Genomic DNA, 26,785 nt, shown 5'->3' on the forward strand with positions numbered 1-26,785 from the left:
CTTCAAATCTATAGCCTGACCTGTAGAGGTGCAGATTAAACAAGCAAGTGGAATTAACTACTGGGGAAAAGTTTTTTTGGAATTCTGTTTGAGTGAAGTATGTGGATTTGGGGGGGCTGTTCCCAGTGTGCCTGTTCTCCCCCTGTCCCCCAACTCCTTACACTTAGACAGTCTTCTTACTTTCCCCTCTACCCCCTTTCTGCTGTGTGTGTCCAGGGGGAGCAGTGCCATCCAGCCTGGAGGAGAACCTGTGTCGGATCTGCATGGACTCGCCCATCGACTGTGTTCTGCTGGAGTGCGGCCACATGGTCACCTGTACCAAGTGTGGCAAGCGCATGAACGAGTGTCCCATCTGCCGGCAGTACGTGATCCGAGCCGTGCATGTCTTCCGATCCTGAAGGCTTGTACCAGCTTCTTCAGTGCCTTACAGGGACATAGCTCGAGGTGTCTGGGCCCACAGTTGGCCAGCTTGCAGAGGGGCAGCCTAACAAGAAAATCTGCAGTGTTCCCAAGACCAGGGCAAGCAAGATGCTGTGTCACCTCTGGGCATGCACAGATCGCACAGGCAAGTCCCTGTTTCAGCGATCTTGGGGTGATGATGGTAACTGATGAAGAGAGGACTTTCTGGAATTTGGACCGTATCTTCTTCCCTTCCTCTGAGAACCTAAACAGTTTCACCCTTCCTCCTGTAGCCCACCCATCCCCCTGAGCTGTGTGCCTCTCTTCCACCCATCGGAAGTCCTGGTAGAAATGGCTCTCTTCTTCCCCAGCACATCTGGATTCATTTCTGGTCTCTCTGGCTTTCTGTGCTTTAACCGACCTTTGCTGAAATCTCTTGCTACATTACCTAAAATCCCATGTGTTTCTTCAGACCAAAAAGATGTTAGCTTCCCAGACCAATGGTGATCCTCCTTAGGACAGAATTTGGCCCAGTAAACTCATTTCTGGCGAGAAATGAAACACAAATGCTATTGAAAAAATTTGAAGTCGTTAGGAGTTGCTTCCTTAAGTGCTGGGATTGGAAGCTATCAGTCTCCTGACCTGACCTTGGCAGTCAACAAAGCATCTGGCTTTCAAACTGCTGGGAAATTCCGGCCTCTGTGCAAGACATGGTGCGTGGATCATCTCTGCGTCTTCTCTTGGGGCCTGACTTTGTGCCATCCTTAATTTTAGTTTATGAGAAAAGGGAAAGCGTTGGGTGGAAGCAGTGGCTTTCTGCTTGGCTTTGCCTTCTCCAACAGACAGCCTTAAACCACTTTCCCCTGAGCATGAGGTCCCTCTTTCCCATGGAGGTTTTAAACATGGTCTCACTGAAGGCACAGAGACTTAGGCAGAGAGCCTCACGCTTCTCTAGCCAGACTTCTCATGAAGCTCCCGGAGACTGAGCACGTAAGACAGAGCACCTAAGAGGTATCAGAAGGTACTGAACGAGGCTGGATTCAGCCCTTGAGCAGACAGCTGGAAGTCTTAGTTCCCCAGGTTGGTGGGGACTCCCTACTTCCATTTCCTTTCTCAGCCTGCTGATTTAGGGGCAGGTCAGGAAGAAGCATTCTCTAGGCCCTTTAGGAAGGGCCGTGCAACGAACAGGTGATGTTCTCGAGCCCTCTTAGGGTCTTTTCACCACTGGAAGAGCTTAAGTTTGCCGGAGAAGCTTAGCCAAGCACAAACGTACATACTGTGTACTATCAGAAGAGCGGTGTGTGCTGCCGTCACCACTGGGCGAGCTATGCAAACCCTTGAACACCCGAAGGCCCTGGCAGTCCCCCCACCCCCACCCCATGCAGCCAAGATCTCTCAGACTGGAAGAACCAGTCATGACTTTGAAAGCAGTGGGAAACCTCTAAGGGGACCTGTTTATTGGTACAGACATGTTTAATGCTGTCAACCACTAATCAATCTCTTTTGGGGGAGTGAAATAATTTTAAAGTGGTTGTCAGCTGAACACTGGACCGCTTACCTTGACATTATACCAAGTCCTGGGTGATTTGATTCTGGGCTACAGCCTTTGTAGGAACTGGGGGAATCAAGAAATTTCCCTATAAAGACATCGTCTTTCACCTTTCTGCTGGACAGTAAATACTATAGTTTACAGTGCCTACCAGTTTAACAAAGGATTCAGCTACTCCTCAGTTCCACTGTGAAACAGGTCTACATGTATGCAGCTCAGTTACAACCTAGCAATAACTTCAGGGCAGAAGCTGGCTGTCTCCCTACTTAAAACTTGCTTTCTCTGCTGCGGCCTTACCTCTCCCTACCTCCCAACTTCCCTCTTAAGACATGAGTTAATAATATCCTGATGGTTGGTTTGTTAACCTCAGTAAGAATTAGAACTGATGTCATTTACTCATTTTGGAGAAAGAACTTGCCTTGAAGTCTTCTAACCTCTTTTGGTGAAGGTTTCCATTTAGGAAAAAAAGGTGGCAAACACCTCCCCCCCCCGCTTTTTTGTATCTTCTTTATTCCTACGCCAAGTAAAAGTTGGGAATTCTAAGATCCCATTTCAGTTACTATCTAACCTAGGTAGAAAACTTGAATTTTATCCTTGAATATTCTCTCCTGCTCCTCATAGGTCCTTGGTCTTAATTATCATGGAAATGTCTAATTCTTCCATTATTCCATGGCTTTTGCTGTGACTGTTCTGAGGTTTCAGTTGAGACTTGTTTTAAAAGACACAGACAGCTGACTGGTTCATAATACATTGGAATAGCTGGATCCAAACTAGTAAGAATAAGCTGTACAGGGATTAGCGCTCAATATAAAATGTATAAATTTGTTGAAATCTTTTGGATGTGAATGTGTTATTTCAAATGGCTTATATTAAGATTTTCTCAGACTTACTTGGGTGTTAAGAGCAAACCCAAATGTGTATTTTTTGTTACAGAGCTCTGCCTTATAACTTTGTAATAAAGTTTCAATATAGATGCCTGTCTGATCTGGTGTGAGGATACCAGAGGTCTGACAGTTTAGACTGACAAGAGTTGACAAACCACAGGCTAATCCCAGGCACACAGGCATGCTCTTGAGAGACTGCATTATTTCTGGAGATGCTTGGGCCATGTGGCCTTGGTCATGGAAGAGCCTAGAAGAGGATGGGACCTGGGTAGGAAAAAGGACCAATCCTAAGTCCAAATAGGAAAAAGCATCAAGTGAGTTCAGACATGGGACACTGATTTGGTAGAGGCAGACCTTAAAGATGTGGGTAGAAAGGAATCTGAGGACAGCCAGGGTGCCTAGTTAAGTCTTCAGGTGACCCTGGGAGATGGACAGTAGCTTGTGGATACAGCTGTGGTGGCTGGAGTGTGGCTCAGAGGTTGGCCCAGCCTCGAGGGCAGAGTGCCCTGTCTGTGCAGGTCTGTACCCCTGCCTGACCAGGTGCCCAGGGGAGGGGACTCCTGAGTAGGCAGCCTTTGGGAGAGCTGGATTAGTGCAGATCTGCCCTGTGACTGAGGAAAGAAGAAATCTTGCCAAAAGGGCATAAAGGCTCGAGGCTGAGCCACAGCACTTTGTCCTCATTGTTCTGGGCAGCTGACCTGTTCAGCACCCTGGATGACCTCTTGTCTGCTGCCAACCAGCAGCAAGTAAACAAAGGCTCAAAGGAGGGCAGGCATCCAGCACTCTGCTGGGGAGGTTGAAGATGATGTTGTTTACGGTCTGTGGAAATACATGGATACAAGATCACATCTAATCTCAGCAGCAAAGAAAAATTGTGTCAGAAAGACTGGAAGGAAATAAACACCTTGTACAGTGAACCGAAGACAACACACCCAGCGGGGCAGGGAGGGACTGAGGGGCTGAGCTCATGACTGAGATGCCCCCCTCTGCTGTGTGAGCGCACCCTGAGTGAGAGACCAGCCAGGCGAAAGGGCAGCGTCTGTGTCCGTTGGCAAAATCCTGAGGGGAGAGCCTTGTTCTGCTGCTCTGTCCAGTTGCTTGGCCTGAGGAGGCTGGCGAGGGGGATGAAAATTTATGTAGGTCAGTGCTCAGAGGAGGAGCAGCTTTTGTCTCTGCAGAGGACAGAATAAAAAGAGTGTCTTCTTCTCAGCAGTGAAGCCAGACTGAATGGTGCCTATTCAGAAACACCAAACGTCCTGGCCTAGAGTCAGGGCGCCTCCCCCTCCTGCCCTTCCTGCCAACACATTTTCAGCAGCAGGTGGAAACCCCGTTCCATCAGGTTGAAGTTGGCCTCCCAGCGGAGTGTGACCTTGGCCGAGCACACTGGAGGAGGGCCGGGGCTAGGCGGTGGCCCAGACTCAGACGCAGACTCGGGTATGCTCCAGAGATTGAGTCACATTAACCTCACTCACAGGGGCTGGACAAACAAGCCTGCCAATCTGTTGATAAGAAAACGCAGAATGGACCCTCAGAAGTCAGCAGAACTAGCTGGAAGTCAGTTCAAAACCAGAGGGTGACATGATGAACTGCACACAGACCAGAGTGAGCTGTGTCGCACAGGTACGAGGCTGAGGTGGGCTGACAGGGCTCTGAAGTCAGAGGCCAGGCCCCAGTCTCCTGGGCAGGCTCCGGACATGCACACCAGTGCTGATCCTCCCGACTCTAGACCGCTGCGTGCCAGGCTCTGTGCTAAGTGCTTTACCGAAGGCCTCCTGAGGTCACTTACTCTTCACAGCAACCCTGTGATGTAGGTGCAGTTCCTGTCCCCATTCCTGGAGGGTCAGGGCTGTTAAATTTCAGGGCTTGATTCAAACTACGTCTGTCTGCACCTGCACTGCCCAAGGTGGTAGTCACTAGCACTAGCCTCACGTGACTACTTGAACGAAGATGAAAAGTTCACTTCCTCAGTTTCGTTAGCACGTTTCACATGCTCAGAATATGGCTGGTTCATGTTGGCCAGTGGAGATTTACAGGGTGCTTCCAATGCCATAAAAAGTTCTGTTGAACTGCACTCGTCCATGCTAAATTGTTTTCCTTTTATTCAAATAAATCAGCCTCAGGCGGTGCAGGAGCCATTCTTTGTAAGCAGGCTGTGTAGATTTGTCCTCAGGTGGGTTTTTAAAGAGCAGTCTTGTTTCCAGATTTGGGGGAGGCAGATCCTTCTGGAGCCCTGTATCCCCCCGAGGAGCAGCCCAAACAACCTCCCTTTCCTTCCTACCTGATCATGGTTCCCTCCCTTCACACCGGACCCACACGCTGTAATAGGAGAGCACAAAGAGAGAAAACCCATTTTGTTTTCTTTCAAGTGAGACTTCATTCCTGGCGGCCAGGCTGCATACAAGTTTTGCCAAATATAAGCATTTCTGGGGACAGTCTTTCTTTTAAATACAACTTTAAAATGAGCCTGGAAGTAGAAGGGGCAGGTAAGGGAGAAAAGACTGCCGCCAGGACGGGCTCTGTGGACAGAGCTTCAACAGCCGGCCTTCCCTTCTTCACTCCTTACTCACTAGGAGAATTATAGAGGGTGTGGGGGGAAGGACATAACTCCAAGATAGTTCCTGGTTTTTTTGTTTTTTGTTTTTTTAAAAGCTTCTTTTTAAAGAAGAAAAAAAAGAGGTCAAAACCAGCACCCAGATCTGAAAGACCTATGTAAACTGGCAGGAGAAACTAACTTCACTGGTGGTACCCACAGCAACTGACTCCAGTCTGGAAGAGACCATGCGTGGTTGGTGGGTTCTGGAAGATGCACAGCTTGGAGAAGAAAGCCCGTTCCCCCACGTTCTGTCCTGTGCCTGCCTGCCCTGTCCAGGAGTAGTGCAGTGGGGAGAGCACAGCCAGAGGGCGAGGGCAGGCAGCAGTCCTAGCAGGGAGCTACCAGTCTCCGTTTCCGGATACAGGCCCAGATCCACTCTGGGGAGACCTGCTGGGCCTCAGGGTTCTTGTCCCTGCTACCCAGCACATGTGTGGCTGAGGCCACGTCAAATTCCTGCGCCAGGTCCCCATCGAATGCCACAAAGTAGCGTCGGAGACGGCTGAAGTCTGGCGTGGAGGGCGGCAGGTAGAGCCGCACCCCGGTGAAGATGTCCGGCAGCACCTGCAAATGCACAGTGGTCAGGGCAGGCCCGGAGCAGGGCTGGACCGTGCTGGGGCAGGTGGCTCTCCGCCCAGGGAGCGGAGACCAGTGAGGAGGGAGGTTAGAACAAAAGCCAGAGAGAGGGAGCCTAGTGGTCAGGACACGAGGGGAAGGAGTTTACTGGAGAAAAGGTAAAGGCATCAAAACCCCGACCCTCCAGCCACTCCAGATTACATAGGACTGACACGCCCTTCCATCCTTGCCTAGAGGAAGAGAAGGGAGAGGAGACGGCTCCCTACACTGGGGACTTGGAAAGGGAAAGTACATGTCTCCAAGAACCACCCAGGGGCTGGTGGGCAGGGCCAGTGGCGCTCAGACGCAGCGAGGCTGCTCGATCGAGCAGTCCACTGTGTGCACCAGCTGCCCAAGGGGCCGGGAGCCCGGCTCGTGACTGCGCGCGGATTCCAGGCTTCGGGTAGGGAAAAGACGGAAAGGTCGTATAGGTGCTCTGGGCACTGGGTTCAGGGCCTGAGCTCCCAGACCTCCGTGCTGACTCCTGGGCTGGGGTGGCACAATCACCGTGTAGTGACCAGATGTCGAGTTCTTTATCTGCCCTTTGGGGCATCAGCTCCCCCAGGGCTGAACCGAGTCACTGGCCTCAGGAGGCGCTCGATAGCTGCCGTCAAACCAGAGACTAGCAAGGGAGTACAAGAGGGAAAAAGACGGTCACCAAGCCAGTGCCCTCTCCCGCTCCTCGCTGGCTGGCCCTGTTCACAAACTCACACTGCTGCACTCCCACACCCAGACTGGGCTTTCTCCCCTTTAATGTCAACTGTGACTTGGGACCGGCAGCTGGGTGGGTCCCTGCAGCCTCTCGGCTGGGCCGGCTGCTCTACTGCCTGCCTGCTGGCACAGCGCTCCTTCCTCTCTGCTCGCTGGCCGGCCGCCTCTGCAAGGCAACAAGAGGGCACGGGGTGGAGCCGCAGCACTGCCAGCCCAGCCCGCGGCCAGGGGCAGCTGCAGGAGGGCAGGGGGTTGCAGTTAGTCCTGGTAACACCTTCGCTTGTCTCTCAGAGTCCAAGTGCAGAGGGTTGGGCACACGAGGCCCCCCCCACCCCCCGCAGGGCGCTGCTCTTCTTACCCTCACCTTTGCTTGGCATGGGGTCTCATCAGGAGCCTTCCGCTTCTCTCCCACTTTCACAGGGGAAGGCTTTGCAGCCAGCTTGTTGCCTGCAGGAGAGCTCAGGATGAGAACTAAGAAGAGGGCAGGGGAGCGGATAATGGTCCCTGAAGTCAGGAGAGTACAGAGAAGGGCTCGGCCCTTCCTCTGCCGTGAGCGTGGGTGAGACAGGAGGTAAGGGCTGTACGCTGAGCCTTTAGCTCAGAGGTGGCTTATCCCCGCCTCCGAGGGGCTCTCCCGGGGTCCTGTCATTCAGATTTACAGAGCAGGAGGATGCCAGAACAGCTTCTGGCCCATGGGCGGACACACAGCAGGAATGCAGCCAACGTCAGCTGCAGTGGACAGAGAATCACACGACCTCAGGGCTGGAGTGTGAGACTGGGTCCTTGTCCTTGGTCTCTGCCCTCGTGTCCATTCTTCATCACCCCAGCCCCTACCCTTTCCTTACCGCCTTTGCCGTTGGAGCTACTCAGCTTCCCTCCTGCCTTCTTGGCACTGGCAGAGGGCTGCTTGGGGGAGTTTCTCGGGGCCTCGTGAGACACAGCTGGCCCCGAGGTGCCCTCGTTCTCTCCGCTGCTGCCCCCTGTAGTGGAGCTCCCCTCATCTCCGGCCACTATGGCGAAAGCCGCCCGCTCCTTGGAGAGCTGGTACAGTTCCTGAGGAGGGGGGAGAATGTTGGTGTATCACTCCCTTCCCAGCCACTGGCTTCAGGCAGTCTGTGTGGTACGTTTTAGGTGACTGAGGAACAGTGAGGGGAAAGAGACACATAGGGAAAAGCGGCTGGCTTCCTTGGTACTTTTCTAGCTCTGGCCCTGTTTCTGGAGTAATCAGCACAGATCACTGTTCTGTCCCCCAGTTCTTTTCCGCAGCATAGAGACTGCAGCCTGGGGCCAGGTCCTCCACAGGAAGCCGTGAGACAGGAGCGCTCCCGCACCAGGACCCAGGGCTGCCCACGGGGCCCGGCGAAGGTAGGGCTCTCTACCGGGAGCTGTGGGCGGAGGCCCAGTGCTGCTGGGCCCGGCCCTGCCACGGCTTGGTCCCCCTTTCTGACAACTGCCCTCCTTGCCCATCTCAGTGCAGCGGGGAAAGGAGAAGGCAGAGGACGCAGGAGGCCAGGTGCCCTCGGTTCCAAGGCTGGGACAGTGGGGTACAGGACACACACACAGCCCAGGAGACGGCACCTTGAGTTGGGGGAGGTTAGTGGCAGACTTCCAGTCCTTATCATCACGGATTCGGGTGCAGCGAGGGAAACGGATAGAGATCCCATCGGCTGTGTGAGCCTCAGATTTCGAGAATTCAGCCCCTGTGATCTCCCACACGGCAGCTTTCTGTCAGGAGTAAGTCAGGTCACTCCCTGGTTAAGTAGAAAACACCTCCCAACCAGCTAAAAGCAATACAGAACAAGTTAAAATAAAAAAAGCAGTGGCTAACAGGAAGGAGACGAATTCAAGTCCCACTGTTGCTGCTGATGCTGTGTGACCTTAGGGAAGTCTCGTTTCTTCTCTGGGCCTCAGTTTCTCTGTCAGTGCAGGAAGGGATTGGCCCAGGTCACTTCTAGAGCAGACCCTCTGAGACTAGAGGATGGGCAGTCCCTTTCTCTCTCTATTGAGGACGACTCCTCACTGTTGACTGGTCATCCCCGTGCCTGTCACTTGCTAAACAGCCCAGAGCCCCACCCTGGGTGGACTGTCATTGAGGCCAAGGTGACGACGTCTCTGTGGCACTAGAGAATGTAATGTACAAGCTCAGTTTTTGGGCTGGAGGACCCCAGGCCCTGGGCTAATACCTTTGGGTCTGGAACGATGAAGTCAGGATAGTAGATCTTATTGATTTTCAGCCAGCTGGGTATCTTGCTGGGATCCTAGAGGAGAAAAGATGCAGTCCTGGGCTGTTGCCAAATGAGACTTAAACCCCTTCTTGGTCACGGGCTTGTGAGAACAGGTGACTTATCACAAAAGGCTAACCCTCACCCCTTGGGATCCTCCCTGCCCAGAGAGGGTGTGGCCTGGAGGGCATGCAGGCCAGTTTCCACAAGGTAGGTACTCAGAGAACTTGAGGGCCTAATACTGCTCCTATGGCCAAGCAGCAGCTCTCTTTTCTGTGGAAACAGATAAATGATACCTGCAGCCCCCATAACACTGCCTGTCTCAGGAATGATTGCCAGTCCAGAGGGCAGGGCCCCCAGGTCCCCTCCTCACCTTGCTGATCTTCACCATGTCCAGTTCCTTCTGTAGGCGGGCGAGTGTCGCGTCGTCGTGGCCTCCTGCACACTTGGTGACTGTGCACCACTTCTGGCTGCTCGGGTCATAGCAGCCCATAAGGAAGATGGACATCATGCCACCTGGGGGGAGGAGGGGCTAAATAAACTGGGGGAGGCATCTCTGCCACCCCCTCGTGCCCTGTGAGGGGCAGCCTGCTGGAGGAAAGGGCCCAGGCCTTGGCATCAGAGTGCCAGAGATCACCTCCTGGATCTACCCCTTACTAGCTGTGTAAGTTTAACCTTTTTGAGTCTCAATTTCCTCTTCAGTGAATTAGGGATAATCACACCTGACGCTGGGCTCTGGTGGAGTAAAAGGAATTGAATAGAGCCTGGCACACAGAAAGATGCCTACCAGTACTCGTTCCTCAGACCCCAGCTTCCTCTCCAGTCAGGAAATGGAGATTTACCCTGAGGAGAAAGCTGCCAGTCCCTGCAGAAACAGTTGGTGGTGAGCTTCTTTGTGCCAGGCTAGCACAGGGTACTCCTGCCTGATCTCTCCCTTTCCAGGTCCGTAGCTCTCAATGTCCCTGCCTGACGTAGCATGGGTGAGGTTGGGGCCCCTAATCCCAGAGCTTTGGAAGTCATGACTGGCCACGCTAGCAGACCAAGCCAGGAAAAAGGCCTGCCTATTCCTTGAGTGGTAACTTTCAAAGAAGTACCCTCCCAGGGGCCAGAGGCCACCCTGACCTTTGCTCCCTTGCCCATAGAAGGCCCCAAGCACCACCAGGTCAGCTGTGTCAGCCATGGCCCCCTCGTTCAAATAGTCCTTCTTCACTTTCAGCCAATGACGCTTTCCAGGCTCATATGTACCCTGAGGGGAAGCAAGAGAGAGACCACAAACTAGAATGGACACTCTACGAGGGTGGGCCTTTTACCTCTTCACACGACATACAGATGTCACAGTGCCCAACCCGCTCTGCTCCAGGCACTACGGGAGACATACACAAACCCATCCTCTGGGATCCAGAACTCTGGAAAGACACCCCCCAGCACTCACCCCCAAACACCTCAGACCACCACCGCCACCTCCTGGCCATGGCTGGAAAGGCTCAGGGGAGGGCTTTGCAGGAGAAATCAAAGGATGTGACCATCTTACCTTCACGTCCTTCAGCACCAGCCCTTCCAAGCCCTCTTGGATCACCCGGTTGATCATGTCAGCCAAGTCGGAAGCTTTCTGAGGGATAACAGGAGAGACGCTGAGGTTGGTATGAGAACAGAGAAGGGTTCTGGGAGCGAGGTAGAGGGGGGTTTCTTTTCACACACTAGCAAAGCGCCTGCTGGAAACACCCTGACTTGAATAGAAGGAACAAAAGCGCTAGCAGAGCAGCGACCAACCAGAGAGCTGCTTCAGCTCTGAGACACTGGGAGCCCACCTGGGAAGGATGCTTCATGCCCTGCCCTCCCAGGTGGAGACTGGTAGACGAACACAGGCAGACCTTGTCTTCCTGTGCTTTGCTTTGTTGCACTCTGCGGATACTGTGTTTTTTACAAACTGAAGGTTGTGGCAACCCTGTGTTGTCAGATGATGGTGAGCATTTTTTAGTATTTTTAATTAAGGTATGCACATTGTTTTTTTAGACATAATGCTATTACACACTAAATAGACTACAGTATAGTATTAACATAACTTTTCTATGCACTGGGAAACCAAAAAATTCATAGGACTTATTTTATTGTGATATTGCTTTATTGTCATGGTCTAGAACCAAACCCACAGTATCTCCAAGGTCTGCCTGTATACACACCAGCTTCCCTCATAAGAAAATAATTAAGACTCATTCTCCCAGTCACATCTGACCCAAGGGGCTCTCTGCCCTGCTTTCAAACCACTAGGACACTGCCTAGGGTTGGATTCACTCACTGCGACTTGCTTCATTTCTGAGAACAGGATCCGGTTGGGAATTTCAACCATGTTATCGTGAAGAAACTTCCGCCGCTCAAACAGAGGCCTGAGGGGGACAGGAGAACTGAGGTCAGGGCAGGATCCTCCCACCCCCTTGAGGAGTTCCGAGGAGGGAAGGAGCACAGCAATGAACTTCGGCTTCAGGGCTTGCCATGGCTTAGGGCCCTCATGTCTAACAGTTCTGCCTGCCCAGGGTGACAAGGGCTCCACTGGGACCAAAGACAGACAGCTATAAGCCACAGCACAGAGCCACTTCATTGCTGTAATTCCTGTCTCTACCTCATCAGCCCAAACAGACTGTATAAATCCCGGTCTCATTTGAAAAATAACTCCGACTCTCATTTTCTGGACCCTGCTTCACCCCAGGCCCCAGGCGGGCTGGTGCTTGGGTGAGCAGGCTGACAAGCGTCAGGACCTGAAGCCCAAACCCCAACTCCCACCCCCGCGGTTCTTTCTCCCTCTGTCTCCTTCCCCTTCCACACTCAAGGCTGGTGTGTAGGGTGGGGGCTGGGATGCCTCTCTAAGGGAGGAAGGGGCCAAAACGGTTTCTCAGGCTCAAGAACTGGATGCAGGTAAGTCACGACTGCTAGTTATCCCTAAGAAGGCCCCAGCCACAGAACACCGACAATCACAAGCTTCCTGTTGTCGGCCTCTTCCAAAAACAAAACCTCTGAGCTGAAAACTATCTGCCTTATGCACCCATAGGTGCTGTTGAAGATAAACTGAAGCCCTACTGTGCTCATAGTCTGTATCTCGTCAACAATCCATTTTGCTGTGGGTGGTTGAGTTTCCTCTGTGACTTAAGCATTCAGAGCCGAGACCTAGTCAACACATCGGCTCTTCCTAACATTGAATGGGGAGCTGTGTAGCAACTGTGCTGGCTCTCAGCTCCCTCCCGCTGCAGCTCCTGGGCACAAAGAGGCACCAGCTCCAGCCACTTCTCCTCCCTCCTTTCCAGTCTGAAGCCCTCACCTCCCCACCCAGGAATCAAAAATAGATTCCTCACCTATCCATCAAGCTGACATCATTGAAGTAGATACAATCAAAAACAAACAGGCAGACATTAGCATCCTGGAAGGCAGCTTTCTGTAAGGGAAAATGAGGTAGTAGGTACATAAGGGACAAAAATAAGAGGGCATGAAAAATGGGGAGTACCAGTCCACTTCCAGAGACCCTCTGAAGCATCTGATACAAAAGGCCTATTTGTGCTGTGAAGTCCCTGGGCCATAAGGGCACTTGAAAGATGGTTCTGAATAGAGACTGACCCAATTATAAGTTAGTTGCCACTAGTAGCTCTTTTTTTATGCAAAACACAAAAACACATTTAAACTCAGGGCTAAATTCAGAACCAGTTCAGAGATGAAGATAAGCTTGACCCTAAGTAAGTGATACATTCCTCTCCATTCAGACTGACAACACACACACATGCACACACTCACTCTTGCACATCTGGCCCTGAGCCAGTACCTTGTGCACTCCCAGAGTCCCAAAGGGCAGTGGTTTGCCTTTCTTGTTGTCGATCAGGAGCACCTCAGAGTCCAAGATCATGCTGTGGCCCCCAGGGAAAGCCTGGGGGATGTAGTCCTTAAAGTGGGCCACCTGGAGGCAGAAGGGTCACTCAGGGGAGGGAGTCAGGCCCCAGAAGGAACACAGAACACCAGCATGTGCAAGCCCAGCTAATGTGCAGAACAGACCTAGGCCTCGGCAGCCACCTAGACAAGAAGAATCAGCTATGTTTCGGGACCTCTGCCCAGACCCAGGAAGAGGTCAGCCCATGTTGAGGTCATTTTCTATTGGCTGCAGAGGAGAACTTGCAGGAAAAAGGAAGAAACTGAGAGTGAAAATGAGGGGGAGGAGGGGGGGGCAGACAAACACGGAATGGAGGGAGGGAAGGTGGGCAGGCAGAGATTTGTGCAGGAGAACAGACCAGTTGGAAAAAAGATGGAAGGGAAGAAATGAATCCCCTTAGGAGGAGCAAGGAAATATGAGGAGCTTCTTCTCTGAGTGGGAGCTCTGAACCCATAGCCATCTTCAGAATGAGGAAGAAAAGGATGTTTGGAATTGGATTTTTTTCCTGTGGAAGGCAGAGCCTTAGTGTTTACAGTCCTACAAGAAGATGTCCCACTGTAACCCATGGTGGCCCCTGCCGAGTAAGGCCATGAAGGCAGTCCAGAGAGCACTACGGTGGTCCAATCCTCCCCTGGCAGGGCACTTAGGCCATCACTGCCTCAGAAGCTTGGAGGGGGTACAGGAAAGGCCTGCACATCCATCCCACTCCGCTTCCATCCCAGACCCAGCCCTTCATGAACCAAAGCAAAGCGGAGAGAGGGATGAATGAAACTTTGGTAAGGGAGAGCAGGGAAATGGCTCTCAGTCTGGAAAGCTGTGCCCAAATGCCTTCCTAAGGAGCAGGAGGTGGCCCCAGAACAAGCTCACCAGGAGCTAGCTGTTCCTCAGCAGTTTGACTGTGAGCCCTCCCTACGGAGCAAGTGAGCCCACACTAATGCTCACGGGGAGGTTGTGCTCAGCTCTCCAGAACACCCGAACCAAACGGTCTGACTGCCCAGTGCTCTAGCAGGCAGGGGCGGCTGAGGTAAGGATGAGAGCCCCATACCACATCCCCTCTCCCGGGGCTCTGAGAAGCGAAGTCTGAGCTAAGACAGAAGGGGGAACAAGGACAAGAAGTCTACCTACCCTCCAGCTACTGGAGCCAGATGTTCCCGCTGCTTTTCCCTGGACACACCCCCAAAAGCTCCCAGAGGCCTCGGGAGCTAAGAAGGGCTCAGGGGCGAGGTTCTCAATGCCCTCTGATTGAGGGCAGGATTTTGGGCTCCCAGAAATCCTTGTGGGATTGTGTTTACATCTGAATGTAAGCTTCTGGAGGGGCAGAACTTCCACCCATTTTTTTTTTTTTTTTTTTAATGCTGGATGCCCACTACCTAAACAGTGCCCAGAATATACTGAACACTTGATAAACATTTGTTGAACAAATTAATGAATGACAGCCCATTGGCCCTTTGTACCTGAGCCATGACTTAGCTCAGGGGGAGCACACAGGACCTGGAAACGCAGAAGACAAGCACTGCACGTGGCTCACCAGCTGAGCTCTCGCTGTCCCAGCATCACGGCCGGCATCACTGCCCCCGGGCTCTGTGCTGACTGACCCCTGTCTGCGCTCTTTGGCTGTCCCTACTGAACAGCCCCTCATTATTGGAAGACTCCAAAACTGAATAAATGAATTCATTCTTTCATTCAACAAATACAAAATAGACCCTATTTTACACCAGAGCTGGAATGGCTATGGAACATTGGCTTTGAGATTCTTAGAGGCAGGAAGTGAAAGAGTCCCAGCGGAAAGGAAGGGACCTGTACCTTGTGCGGCAGGACTGGCTTGAGACTGCGGCTGAAGTAGCTGAAGTGGTCCCCGTTCTTATGTACCTGGACTCGCTCCCCATCATACTTGATCTCAGAGAACATGCCATTCGGACACTTCTTCATCGCGTACTCGATGGACTTGCAGGCCTCGGCCTTGGGGTAGGGAAAGAAAAGCCTGGAGACTTAACAGGTGCTCTTCCAAGAGGGGCTGCTCAGCAAGGACAGCCCAGAGCCCAGGTCCCAGGGACCAACAGCCAGAGCATACCCCCAGGGTAGGCTGCTGAAGAGGTGATGGGAGTGGAAAAGGCTGGGCAGTGTCGTATTCCAACTATAAAAGCACCACCGAAATTGACACAGGAGCTTGCATTTTGAGGAATATATGAATGCAGTTCACTGTAGAGCAAATACAATTCCACTGAAACAGCATTTGATTTTTTTCTCAATAATAATTTAGGGTCTTGCAGGGCCTCTGGCTTATTACTGAACACATCAGTTATCTCAGCACAGGGGGTACGCAGAGCTAAGATTAAAGCGTGCAGGTGACAGTGAGGCTGGCAGGATGGCAGTGATCAGGGATCCCTAGGACAGGACATGACACAGGAGCGCTTATTCACATACCTGTGCTGTCCTGACCCAAACAACAATGACTATCATCTTGGAGGTATTTCTATGTGTCAGATCATACACAAAATTTCATTTCATCCTCAATGTAGTATCTTATGCCGTAAATATTGTTGTTTTCGCTTTATGAATGAGAAAGCTGAAGTTCACAGAGGTTAAATGCCCACTTTCGGTTACATAGCTAGTAAAGGGCAGAAATGAGATGTGAGTCTAGGCCCAACTCCAAAGCCTGGGTGGTTAACCAGTAAGCTGTATAACCCATGCCACTCTTCAAATGACAGGCTGTAGGACAGACTCCAGAAAGAATTCTTATAAAAGTCAGAAAGGCCACTAATGGAGGGGACCGGTCCCTCAAGTGGAGATCTCACTATTTTGGTGCTGGCTGTCCCACAGAATACTTCCCCGTCCCTAACACAGAAACCTAGACCAAGACTTCAGTAAAACTCACAAGACCGTTTCATACAAAGCAGCGCACCCCACTGAAACAATGCAGAGGCTCTCGCAGCAGGCATGGCAGCAGATGTGGACAGTCCTGTTGCATAGGAAAACCCACGCCAGAAAGGAAATCTCATTTCTCATGAAATGAGCAGAGGCCCAAGAAGAGCTGGTCTTCATTCCTTAAGCTTCCTCTCTTTCCAGAAAAAAAGGAGACCCAAGTCACCCTGTCATAGGAAGCCTGGCTCTGTCACCAACTCTCAGAGCTACCTTGGGGCAGGTCACAGAAACAGGAGTTACTTCATACATCTACCTGACTTCAGGAAAGATGACAGGTGAACCGCTCTAGGTAGACGCTTCAGACTTCATTCCCATAAGAAAACTAAGGACCAAGAGAGGCTAAGGAACTCACCTAAGATTCTACAGCCTGCTGATGGCCGAGCCGGGCCTAGATCTCAGGCCTTTCCACCAGGTCACTCCGTCTCCTCCTCTGCCTTTACTCCTCCATGAGAAACAACCTCTGCATCTCTACTCTTCCTTCCCCAAACTCCTCCAGCCAACTTGCACAGGCTGTCAACATCGTACCCTATCAGATCTCACGGGGAAGGACAGTAACCTTGGATAGGAGTAGAAAGCAGGGCCAGAGCAGCATCCTTACCAGCATGGGTTGCACCGGGGTCATCAGTGAGGCCTGGACACTCAGAGCTCGTTTCCGGCCTGGCTCCTTCTTCACCTCCTGCTCGTTGCGGAGGACCCGCTCCACCACATCGTGCAGGTTGCGTGAGGCTTTGAAGGCTTCATAGGCATTGGGGTCTAGGGCATCTAACCTGCCAAGGCCGACAGGAGCAAGGAAACAAAAACCACTGCCTTTGACCTTAATGCTTTGGATAACAGTCTGTCCTCAGAGAGAGGAGGGCTCCCAATATACGGGGAAGGGGTTATGTTCTATTGTCTAAAGACTTTCACAGGAGAAAAAGCTCTCGGAAAACTCAGCTCTTTTGAGATACTGTGCTACATGGATGCTGCCCCAGCAAAGAGGGGGTTGGAATGGGCAAGCAACTCATACCATAATTACTGAACATATTCCATACGTTTGACTGTAATAACTCTGTGAAAAAGTACTGTTATCTCCATTTAACGTCTGAGAAAATGGAGGCTGAGCTAGGTCAAGTGATGGGTCCTGCAGGAAGGAAGAAGGGAGAATCAGGATTCAAAACCAAATCAGGGGCTTCCCTGGTGGCGCAGTGGTTGAGAATCTGCCTGCTAATGCAGGGGACACGGGTTTGAGCCCTGGTCTGGGAGGATCCCACGTGCCGCGGAGCAACTGGGCCCGTGAGCCACAACTACTGAGCCTGCGCGTCTGGAGCCTGTGCTCCGCAACAAGAGAGGCCGCGATAGTGAGAGGCCCGCGCACCGCGATGAAGAGTGGCCCCCGCTTGCCGCAACTAGAGGAAGCCCTCGCACAGAAACGAAGACCCAACACAGCCAAAAAATACATAACTAAATAAATAATAATTAAAGGTGCTAATAATTTAAAAAAAAAAAAAAAACCAAATCAGGGCTCCAAAGTCCTGACGCCAGCTGACAACAAAGAAAGTGGGCAGCTTCAACTATCAGAGCACCAGGTACTTACACATGTTTTGCACCTGAGTTCATCTTCAGATCATGTTTGATCAACCTGATGATGCACTTAAGGTCATTGGCTGTACACCTAGAGGGACGAGGCACATTCATTTTGGTCTTTGAAAAGCTCTGCACTCCCAAACCTTCCTTCCCTAGTGATTCCATCCCCCCGGGCCCATTCCCACCTGGAGGCGATGTCCTGCAGGGCCTGTTGCTGCTCGTCCTCCTTGGTGAGCTTGGAGAGCCGCAGGAGGAATTCATCCACCTCCTGGATGGTAAGAAGGCTCTTGGCAGCTGGGGGGAAAGACTTGCTCTGCTCAAAGAAGACTCTGATTGTCTCTGACACGTCACCCTGTCTCCAAAAACCAAAATGCCACTGCAGCAACCCCAGAGTGGCCAAGTGTAACCCCTGAGTCCCCAGGACTAAAGGTGAATCAGAGATTTCAATCACCGTTCCTATCCCCAACTCACACATATTGACCTCACTTCTCAAGAATCTGTCCCACCTACAGCTCATGGAAAGGGTACCTCCATCCACCACAGGATCTGGCCACCTGCCTTAGCTGAGAAGTGATGCAAGAACTAATCCAGGGCCAAGCCAATTTGAGGCCTGTCAGAATCTGAACTAAGAGACAGATGTGGTCATCAGATAATGTGGATGTTTGGATAGAAACTTTCCATTGTGCCAAGGCTGGAGTCATGAACAAACCAAAACTGAATGGTAAGCCCAAGTTATAGGGGAAAAAAGCCAGAAAAGGCCAGGGTCTAGAATAAGAGCCCCTGGAGAGATAGTGGGAAGTCTCAGATCCAGCCCCTCGAGGTCTAGGCCTCTCGGGTGCAGCAGTAGTATAAGTTCAGTCCTCAGAACTTTGTGAAACTAACAGCTGTAGCCTCCCATTCAGCTCCTCTCATAATGAAAGCTTGCTCAAGTGGGTTTCAGTTTCCTAAAACAGTATGAGCTCCACCAGAAAAAAGAGGGTACAGGTGCTTGGCTAGGCAGAACCCCACCTGGAATCCACCTTCCCTCCCCTTCCTCTGACCTGCTCTAGGTCTCGTGCCATATCATCTGAGTTGCAGTTAAAAATGCGGCTGAAAAGCTTCACAATCTGCTTATCATTCAAGTTGTAAACACTCTTAATAACACCCGGCAGCAGCAGCTTCACTGTTAGGTACACGTCACCGTGGAAACCATCTGGAGGAGACAGAAGAAAGAAACCCTTCTTGAGAAATGAAGCTTAAACAAATAAATACATAACCTCAAGGAACCAAAAGAGATGTCTACATTGCTGCCCTTGCCGTGATGGGACCACAGGGTAGGGTGTGCATTTCACTACGGCAGCAAAGGCCGTGGCGTTGGGTGGCTGGTGGTGTGCCTCCCTTCTAGCCCCTGGATGAACTCCTGCATGGCAGAACCATGACTTTCACTGCAGTGTCCCCAGTGATGAGCACATTACAGATGCTCAATGATCATTTGTTAGATGAATGAAAGAAACACAGTTGGAAGATTCTATTCCCAAGCTGTGCAAGTGGTTCACAAAAAACTAATCAAACATGCAGGATAGTGAATTTTCCTCTTGGTCAAATGGGATAGGTTCTTCTGGCTTCCTGGGGGGCAGAGTAAGGGAGGAAGAAAGATGCCAACATGTTTTGAGCAACACTGGCTACACACTTCGTGGGGCCCAGTACAAAATGAAAATGTGGGCTCTTTGTTCAAAAGTGTTAAGAATTTCAAGATGGCAATAGCAGAGCATTAAACCAAGCGTGAGGCCCCGTGCAACTGTATAGTTCACATGTCCATGAAGCGGCCACGACTCTGAGCTCTTTAGAGGAGAAGCCCATCCAGGATGCTCGAGGCCCCACCTCCTGCTGAGCCTTTCTGAAGGAAGTCCTGGATGATCTGGGTCTTCGTGTTGTAGCTAGGGTTTTCAGCCACCATGGCACACAACTTCCGAAACTCGCGTAGCAGACAATCTTTGTGCTTAGGGTCACATTTGCTTGAGGACAGACTTGTCTTAGGGGTAGGGCTTGAGTGGGCTTCCCCAGAGTTGTTGGGCTTCGCTGTTGGGAAGAGAAAAAGAGAGACAGCATAGATGATTCATTCTGCCTTGCTGAAAAGGAAGAAAGGGAAACTAATAGACACTCTGCTGGTGCTCTAGTGTAGCTTCACTTAATCCCCCAAAACCAGCCCTTTGGGGGTAGATATTATACCCATTTTATGGGTAAAAAAATGGAAGTCAAGTGATCTCCCCAAATCTCACAGCTGTTAATAGTAAAGAAACGATGGCCTCACACTGAAGCAGACCAGCTGATGTGCATCTCTTTATATGATTGCTTCACAGAAGAATAAGGGCCATTTTCATGCCAAGAGTGGTCAGGACGATCTCAGAGCACTTGCAAAGCTGAACCCAGAAAAGTTGGGATCAGGAAGGGGGAAGAAATCAGCGGACTCGTTGGTCAATCTGAAACCATTGCTACTGCAGATTGTTGGAACTGGAAGAAGCCTTTCTTTTCTTTCTTTTTGTAAAAAGAAAAAGTAGGCAACAAGTAGGGCTTTCCTCCAGACACCCCAAATAACTGTACAACTCTTTTGAGTTGATCCTCTTTTACCTCCTTGTGACCATTTACAAAGTAAATTTCATTCTGCAAGCTTGCAGCAAAGCCATTAGCAAGCTGTCTGCTGATTTAAGTGTCTTCTTGCCTGGGCTTTGTAAATTATAAATCTATCCTCATCTCTAACCTGGAGTCTAAAGAGGATTTTAGGGGACAAAATCTCCAAAGTGTCACTGTTCAGCAGCTTGTAAGAACTAGAACACCCCGTTTCTCCCAAATTCGCTCCCTAGAACCAGGGCCCTTCCAGAAACACACTGCCCTTACTGTCACCTGGACTCTTCCGTATTTCTATCTTTGGCCTACCATTAGACAAAAACCAAGCAAACCTTGGAGTTTTAAAATAATAAAAAATCCCAGAGAGTCAGGCACTGATGTTGCAACTTTATCTCCTTTATTCCTTGTGAGACACTGTGGGATCAACAAGGCAGGTGTTGCCATTCCCACTTCACAGATGACACCACAGAGGCTCAGACCAGGACCCAGGTCTTCTGACCTCAAGTCCGGGCTTCTTTCACTCATTGTAGCAGCAACCTCCTCAAACAACTTCTGAGCCCATGTGTTCTGACTTTATTTTCTTTAGCTGAGGCAGTCATAACAATGTCTCCATATAAAAGAAGTAACAGGTTGTAGGGTAAAAGACCACAGGTGCTGGAGTTAGACAGACTTCAGTGTAAATACTAACTCCATAATGATGCAGAGCATTGGCTTTCTTTCATAAAATGGGCCTAATACAAGTACTTCCCAACATTTAACGAAGAACAAATGAAACCAAGTATGTAAAAGCCCCCAGCCCAACGCTATCTGCTACACAAGGCCATGCAGGACATCTCCCTTTTTCTCTACTTTCATCTCCAGTTTGGGCAAGTTTAGGCATGCAATTTCTCAAGATTCTTCCATTATCAAAAAACAAGGAAGTAAAGGGCAGGTTATAATCATGTCTGATCCAGGTAAACTACTTCGAGGGGAAAAAGTCCTGACAAAACAAACATCTTTTTGCTGCAACAGAGATTAAAATATACAAAGAAATGCTATATAAGTGGGGCACTGAGAATTAGCCATTGCCTCTCTGCTCAGATGGAAGCAAATTACAGTTGACCCTTCAACAACACAGGTTTGAAATGCATGGGCCCACTTACACACATTTTTTTCAATAGCAAATAAGTACTATACAATCTGCAGTTGATTGAATCCATGGATGCAAACTGAGGGTATGGTAGAACCGTGGATATGGAGGAACACGGGATAAGGAGGGTAGACTATAAATTTTCAGCTGTGCAGAGGGTTTGGAGCCCCTAATGCCCATGTTGTTCAAGGGTCACCTGTATTAAGGAGGCTAGATAGCACAGAATGTTCACTTTTTTTTTTCTTTCAGAATGTCCACTCTTAACCAGAGTCCCAAATAGGATACCAAATTAAAAGGAGGACTGTAACAGCTCAGGTAACCCTGACATATCTTACCTGAAAAGCCAGAAAATTTCCGGGGATTGGTATTGGTGACAAATGAGGCACCTTTCACTGGAGATGTCACCTGGCCAGTGGCTGTCAACTTAGCCTGGACAACAGCTTTCTTCTTTGGTGTGTTTGCTGCCTTGGAAGACAGATCTGTAGGATCCCAAAAGAAGGGAAAATATCCTTCAGTGAAAGATCCCTGAGAAAGCTTCCAAAGAATCTATCAACTGCTCTTACAGCCTGGCTAGGTAAGTTACTACCATGGTATTAACCCAATGCTGACTACTGGCTGGCTGGTCTTCTTGAGTGGAGGTAGTGAGTAATAGGTTATTAGGGAGAGGGTGTCCTGGGGACAAAAGACTGTTACTCTTTTTCATTAATAACTTAAATTTTCATCAACACTCTCCAACCCTTATCCCACATATAATAATCTCCAGATTATTTGGAGGAAATCAGAAATCACGTCTCAACAGATGAAATGTGGCGACCTCAGCTTATGGAATTAGCCCCAATTTACAGATAACCAAGAAAGTAAAATGAAGATGGATAAACAGAGCATGTTGATTTGGTATACGTAGGAAAAAAACTTCCAGCTGCTGAGTTATTTGAGCTATCTGACAGTTTACTTCTACCTCATGTTTTTCTTCCTCTGAATGAGATGGGTCAAGAAGTAACAAAGGCTGAGGCCAATGGCTAAGGCCAGGCAGGGCAGGAGGGGAGCTTGAGAAAAAAATGTATGAGTAGTTTTCTCTCCCAGAAATCTCTTTTCCTCTCAAAGAACAAAGATAGATGCCCATTTTAGAGTACTCCTACAGTGACCAGAACTAAACTTAATTGAAGATATGAATATTACTTTGTAGATGAAGACAGTGAAGGTCAGAAAGTACTAATTGGATTTGTAAGTATCAGTATAAGATTTCTAAAATATGCATACATGTGAATATGTACGTATGTGCACATATACATGTATCTGTGTATGTATATATGTTTTTGTATACATACGAACATATATTTTCTAGTTCTGTCTGCTGAAAGGGCTTAAAAGCAAGGACACCTCATGGCACCCAGGACATGGAACATCTAGATTTTGGCTTCTTATGCCATTTCCCCACTAACAGGAATAAGGACTCCAGAGAAATGGCTGATTCCAGGGATGAGATAGGATACATACAAGGTAAGCCTAAGAGCAAGCATACTGTTATGCCAGAGAGTAAGGAAGTACTTTAGAACATTTTAAAAAAAGTGATTTGGGCATTGAGGACAGAAACTAGCTCAAAGGGGCTCCCAACTGGCCAAATATGGGACAATTTAGTACCAAATTAATACAGTACAATTATAAACCACCAGGAAAAAGTAGTAATCTCTGAGTTCATACAGATAATAAATTGATAGATAAAAGGGTGTAGTGGTAGATACTCTATTCTTCAAAAATGTCAATGTCATAAAAGAAAAAGAAAGACCATGGCAATGTTCCAGATTAAAGGAGGCCAGAAATGACAACTAAATGAAATACCCAACCTTAGATTAGGATTCCATACTGAAGGGAGAGAAAAGCTGTAAATTATCTGATCAACTGACAAAACTAGAATACAGATGGTGGATTAAAGTATTATATCATGATAAATTTACTGGTTGATAGGCGTATTATAGTCAAGATATCCTTATTCTTAAGATATACACATTGAAGTATTTAAAGGCAAAGAGCCATAATGTATGCTCAAATGGTTCAGGAAAAAAAAAACTGTGTGTGTGTGGAAGGAGAGAGTGAGAGAGAGAGAGAGCACGCGAGCATATACACGTGAACACAAATGATAAAGCAAAGAGAGCAAGATGTCAACAATAGGTAAATCTGAGGGAATTCCCCAGCGGTCCAGTGGTTAGGATTCTTTCTGCGCTCTCACTGCTGAGGACTTGGGTTCAATCTGTGGTTGGAGAACTAAGATCTCACAAGCCACATGGTGTGGCCAAAAAAAAAAAAAAAAAAGGTGAATATGAGCATTCTTTGTATTATTTTTATTCTTGCAACTCTTCTGTGAGTTTTAAGTTATTTCTGAACCAAAACTTAAAGACAGAAAGACAAACAGGAAGAAAGAAATTGGGCTCTACTCTCATCCCTTTTCTTCTCAGCACCAATAAGATGAGAAAGCAGTATTCTCCATCCCACCTGCAATGTGCTGGCTTATCTGTTCTTTCTCATTATCTTCCAGCTCTTCCCAGCCTTCCAGCTCTGTGAGGTCCTCAATTTTTTTTGTGGTGGCCCGGGCCCGCTCCAGTTTCTCAAACATGCATTTAATGTGGTACCACTCTTTCATATCGCCCCCTGACTCTGAAAAGGGATTGGGCACCACCTTGCCGATTCGGCACACGCCCTTTACAATCTTTTCCTTGCATTTTTTGCAGCCGGCTGTGCCACGCTTGGCATAGTCCACACAGAACCGTTGCTCTGCCATCTCACAGGGGCCACTGCAGAGTCCCACATGCGACCCTGGCAAGAAAACAAGGCGGGTGGCACGTGGTCTTAGATTGCTTTCCTGGAATGACACAACAGGCTTTCTTCTCTGGAGGAGGCGGTGTCCACGAAGAACTGTTTCTGACCACCGGCTGAACTGTCTTATGTCAGGCCAGTGATGTTGTTCTCGGAATAGGTACAGTTCTTTCTGGCTGAGCGCACGGAGAGTTGGTGGTAAGAGGATCTTAAAAGCCAAAGTCATACAGCTGCATGAAAGGGTGAGAGGCAGAAAAGTGAGTTATAAACAAGGAGGTAGGCTTCTAATTTCCTCAAAGGCAGACATCCTAACACAATCCATGCTGACCAATCAAACATTTCCCAAAGTATGAAAGATTTTTTTTTTTTTTTCCGGCTGTGCAGCACAGCACGTGGGATCTTAGTTCCCCCATCCAGGATCGGACCTGCGCCCCCTGAAGTGGAAGCTCAAAGTCTTAACCACTGGACCACCAGGGAAGACCAAGTATGAAAGATTTATTGCCTACAGGATGAAGAGTTCCAATACAGGAAAATTCAGTTTGCAAAAGGATGTTCAATTATCTAATGTATACATGTGTATCTAGTAAATCACAATCAAGAGACTCCAAATAACATAAAACCTTCTCTCAGGCCACCAGCAGCCCCTAATCCTTAAAATGGATGGTGAGCCTTAAGTATAATAAGATCCTAAAGTTTCTTTTTAATCATCAAGTAAAATTACATTGGGAGTTCCCTGGTGGTCTAGTGGTTAGGACTCTGCGCTTTCACTGCAGTGGCCGGGGTTCAAACCCTGGTTGAGGAACTGAGATCCCACAAGTTGTGTGGTGCGGCAAACAAAACAAAAAAATCCCACTACATTATGTTCATTAAGTTTTTAATGTGAAATATAAAATATATGCCGTCCTCAGAAAATAATTAAGCCACTATATAGATGTGTGATTTAATCAGAAGCCCTATTTTGAGAGGCAGTTAAATGGAGCCTAAAACCAGACTGCTTGGTTTCAAATCCTAGCTCATTGGCTGTATGACCTTGGTAGGTTACTTCACCTCTCAGTTCCTCAATTTCCTCAACTGTAAAATGTGGATAATAATAGTACCTAACTCAAAGGGTTGTCACTCTAAGAATAAAGCCCTCAAAATCAATGAAGCGGTTATCCTTTAAGCAGAAGCTCCCTATGTGAAACTAGCCTGGTTATAATTCAGCAGCTTGAATTGGGAAATGCTGAAGTAGCTGGAACAGCAAGAATCAAAGGAACTGACCAATCACCCCAAATGGAAACAGGTATCATATCCACATGGCATCCCCCACCTTCTTATATCCATATTTTCTGAAGTATCCTCGCAGTTCCAACTTTAAACAGACTGGACGTTATTTTCAGCCTGCACCCACCTTCGTAGTGAAATTGCTATTGGGTGATAATGGAAAGCAGGCTTGACTTACTGTAGCGCAACATGATGCAGAGGACAGCACGTAACTGGGAATCAGAGACGGGAGCACAAGTGTGACCATACAGTTTAAGGACTATGTTATCTTTGAGAATTTCCTTTAACTCCCCTGAGTCTGTTTTCTTATTTCTAAGACAGAGAAAATAATACCTACCTCACGGGATGGCTGGGAAAATTAAAATAAGTCCATGGGGGGGGGGTGGAGGCTCTGAACTCCCTGAAAATGTATACAAAAAGGTGCACATTCAGCATTGTACATTTCGGGGGGGAGAGACGGTCATGATTTTCAGGCAACTCACTAAGGTCTCTATAACCCCCAGAAGTTGAGGAACCACAGAGGTGAGGTACGGGAAAGCACGGCAGGCCCGTAAGAGGCGCTCAGAACAAGGTTCACCACCTTCCTTGGGGGGCGAGCAACGAAGCCCTCCCCCTCCCGTCCCCCCTCCCCCTCCCCTCCCCCGCCGGGACCACAGGAGCCGACTGGAGAGGACCTCGCAGCGCCCGACCCTCCGCAGGGCCCAGGAGGCGCTGGGCCACGAGGAGGCACAAAGCCGCTGTGAGAAACCCCGCCTGGCTCACAGCCCCCAGAGCCGCCGCTCAGCATTTCATCAAAGGGAGCCGAAAAGGAAACCACTGAGGCCTGAACGCAGCCGGGCCGGGAAGTGAAAGCTCCGCGACCGTTCTTCCCGGAGGGCCTCCCCGCGACGCTTTCGGGAGTGGGCACGGGCTACTACTGCCCGGGGCGGACAGCGGGGACACCGGGAGGGGGCGGGGAAGCGAGTCTCTCCATTCGGGCAGGAGGGGCCTTCAGGACACAGCCCGGGGCTGGGCTGAAGGGAACGCGGCGGGTAGAGAAAGGCTCCCGAGGTCCCTCCGGAGTCCATCGACTTCAGCGCGGCGGGTGGGCAGATCCGGCCAGAGCAGCCCCGCGGAAGCCGGGGGCACCCTGCCTCGGCGCAGGCCGGTGGGGCTCCCCGGGGGCCTCCACGTCACAGAGGGTGTGCCCTGGGGCTCCGCGGGCGGGCGGAGGAGGAGGTCAGGAGGCTGGCTCCCAGCCGCCCCAGCCTCGGAACCCGGGCTGCCTCTCTCCCCCCTGCCCGGCCCGGCCGCGCCATCTCTCACCTGCCTTCCCGGCTCCGGCTCCACCTCAGGCCTAGGGCCAGGCACCCACAGGCCGCGCGCAGCCACCAAGGTTGTAACGCCTGTCTCTTTAAATCCGGGTCCTTGTGCTGGCCGCAGCGCGCAGGCGCAGAGGTCCAGGCCCCAGCGGCGCCTCAAGTCCCCGCCCTGCGCCTGCCACGTGGGCGGTGGTCAGGTTCCCCCGGAGAGGCCCGGGAGTCTGTATTGGGGCGTGGCGGGGGTGTTTACCCATCAGGAGAAAGCCCAGATGCTGGGATGAGGCGGCGCCTGAAGGAACGCCGGGGACCCCCCTG

The 26,785-nt window shown here is 50.1% G+C and overlaps 2 protein-coding genes across 19 annotated transcripts in view; one reads left to right on the forward strand and one right to left on the reverse strand.

Moving 5' to 3' along the window:
• RFFL (ring finger and FYVE like domain containing E3 ubiquitin protein ligase) overlaps nucleotides 1-2,783 on the forward strand; it is a 67,505-nt gene extending 64,722 nt beyond the window's left edge. For all 8 annotated transcript variants that reach the window (XM_082443723.1, XM_082443721.1, XM_082443724.1 and 5 more), the window contains one exon: nucleotides 217-2,783. In XM_082443723.1, coding sequence (XP_082299849.1) covers nucleotides 217-398 — 182 coding nt within the window. In that variant the 3' untranslated portion in view covers nucleotides 399-2,783. The remainder of the gene's footprint in view (nucleotides 1-216) is intronic.
• Nucleotides 2,784-3,624: 841 nt separating this feature from the next.
• On the reverse strand, nucleotides 3,625-26,614 carry LIG3 (DNA ligase 3). Of its 11 annotated transcripts, none has more exons than XM_082443683.1 (21): nucleotides 26,475-26,595; nucleotides 25,507-25,569; nucleotides 23,586-24,136; nucleotides 21,431-21,574; nucleotides 19,223-19,420; nucleotides 18,403-18,554; nucleotides 17,548-17,738; nucleotides 17,373-17,450; nucleotides 16,398-16,566; nucleotides 14,681-14,836; nucleotides 12,776-12,907; nucleotides 12,315-12,394; nucleotides 11,267-11,354; nucleotides 10,502-10,579; nucleotides 10,093-10,216; nucleotides 9,344-9,486; nucleotides 8,932-9,006; nucleotides 8,327-8,473; nucleotides 7,594-7,801; nucleotides 7,107-7,195; nucleotides 3,625-5,986 (listed from the first exon to the last, which is right to left on the reverse strand). In XM_082443683.1, exons 3-21 carry the CDS (start codon nucleotides 24,130-24,132, stop codon nucleotides 5,753-5,755), a joined length of 3,033 nt encoding a protein of 1,010 aa, XP_082299809.1. In that variant the 5' UTR covers nucleotides 24,133-24,136; nucleotides 25,507-25,569; nucleotides 26,475-26,595; the 3' UTR covers nucleotides 3,625-5,752. The 11 variants fall into 11 exon arrangements, 10 of the variants coding, with proteins under 10 accessions (XP_082299809.1, XP_082299804.1, XP_082299810.1 ...); XM_082443678.1 differs by having other exon boundaries at nucleotides 17,548-17,714; nucleotides 25,507-25,560; nucleotides 26,475-26,591; XR_014257969.1 differs by lacking the exon at nucleotides 26,475-26,595 and adding an exon at nucleotides 6,545-6,659 and having other exon boundaries at nucleotides 5,891-5,986; nucleotides 25,507-25,782.
• Between the last annotated feature and the right edge of the window lie 171 nt (nucleotides 26,615-26,785).

Source organism: Balaenoptera physalus (assembly GCF_965194825.1).
Source record: "Balaenoptera physalus genome assembly, chromosome: 20".
Classification (NCBI taxonomy): domain Eukaryota; kingdom Metazoa; phylum Chordata; class Mammalia; order Artiodactyla; family Balaenopteridae; genus Balaenoptera; species Balaenoptera physalus.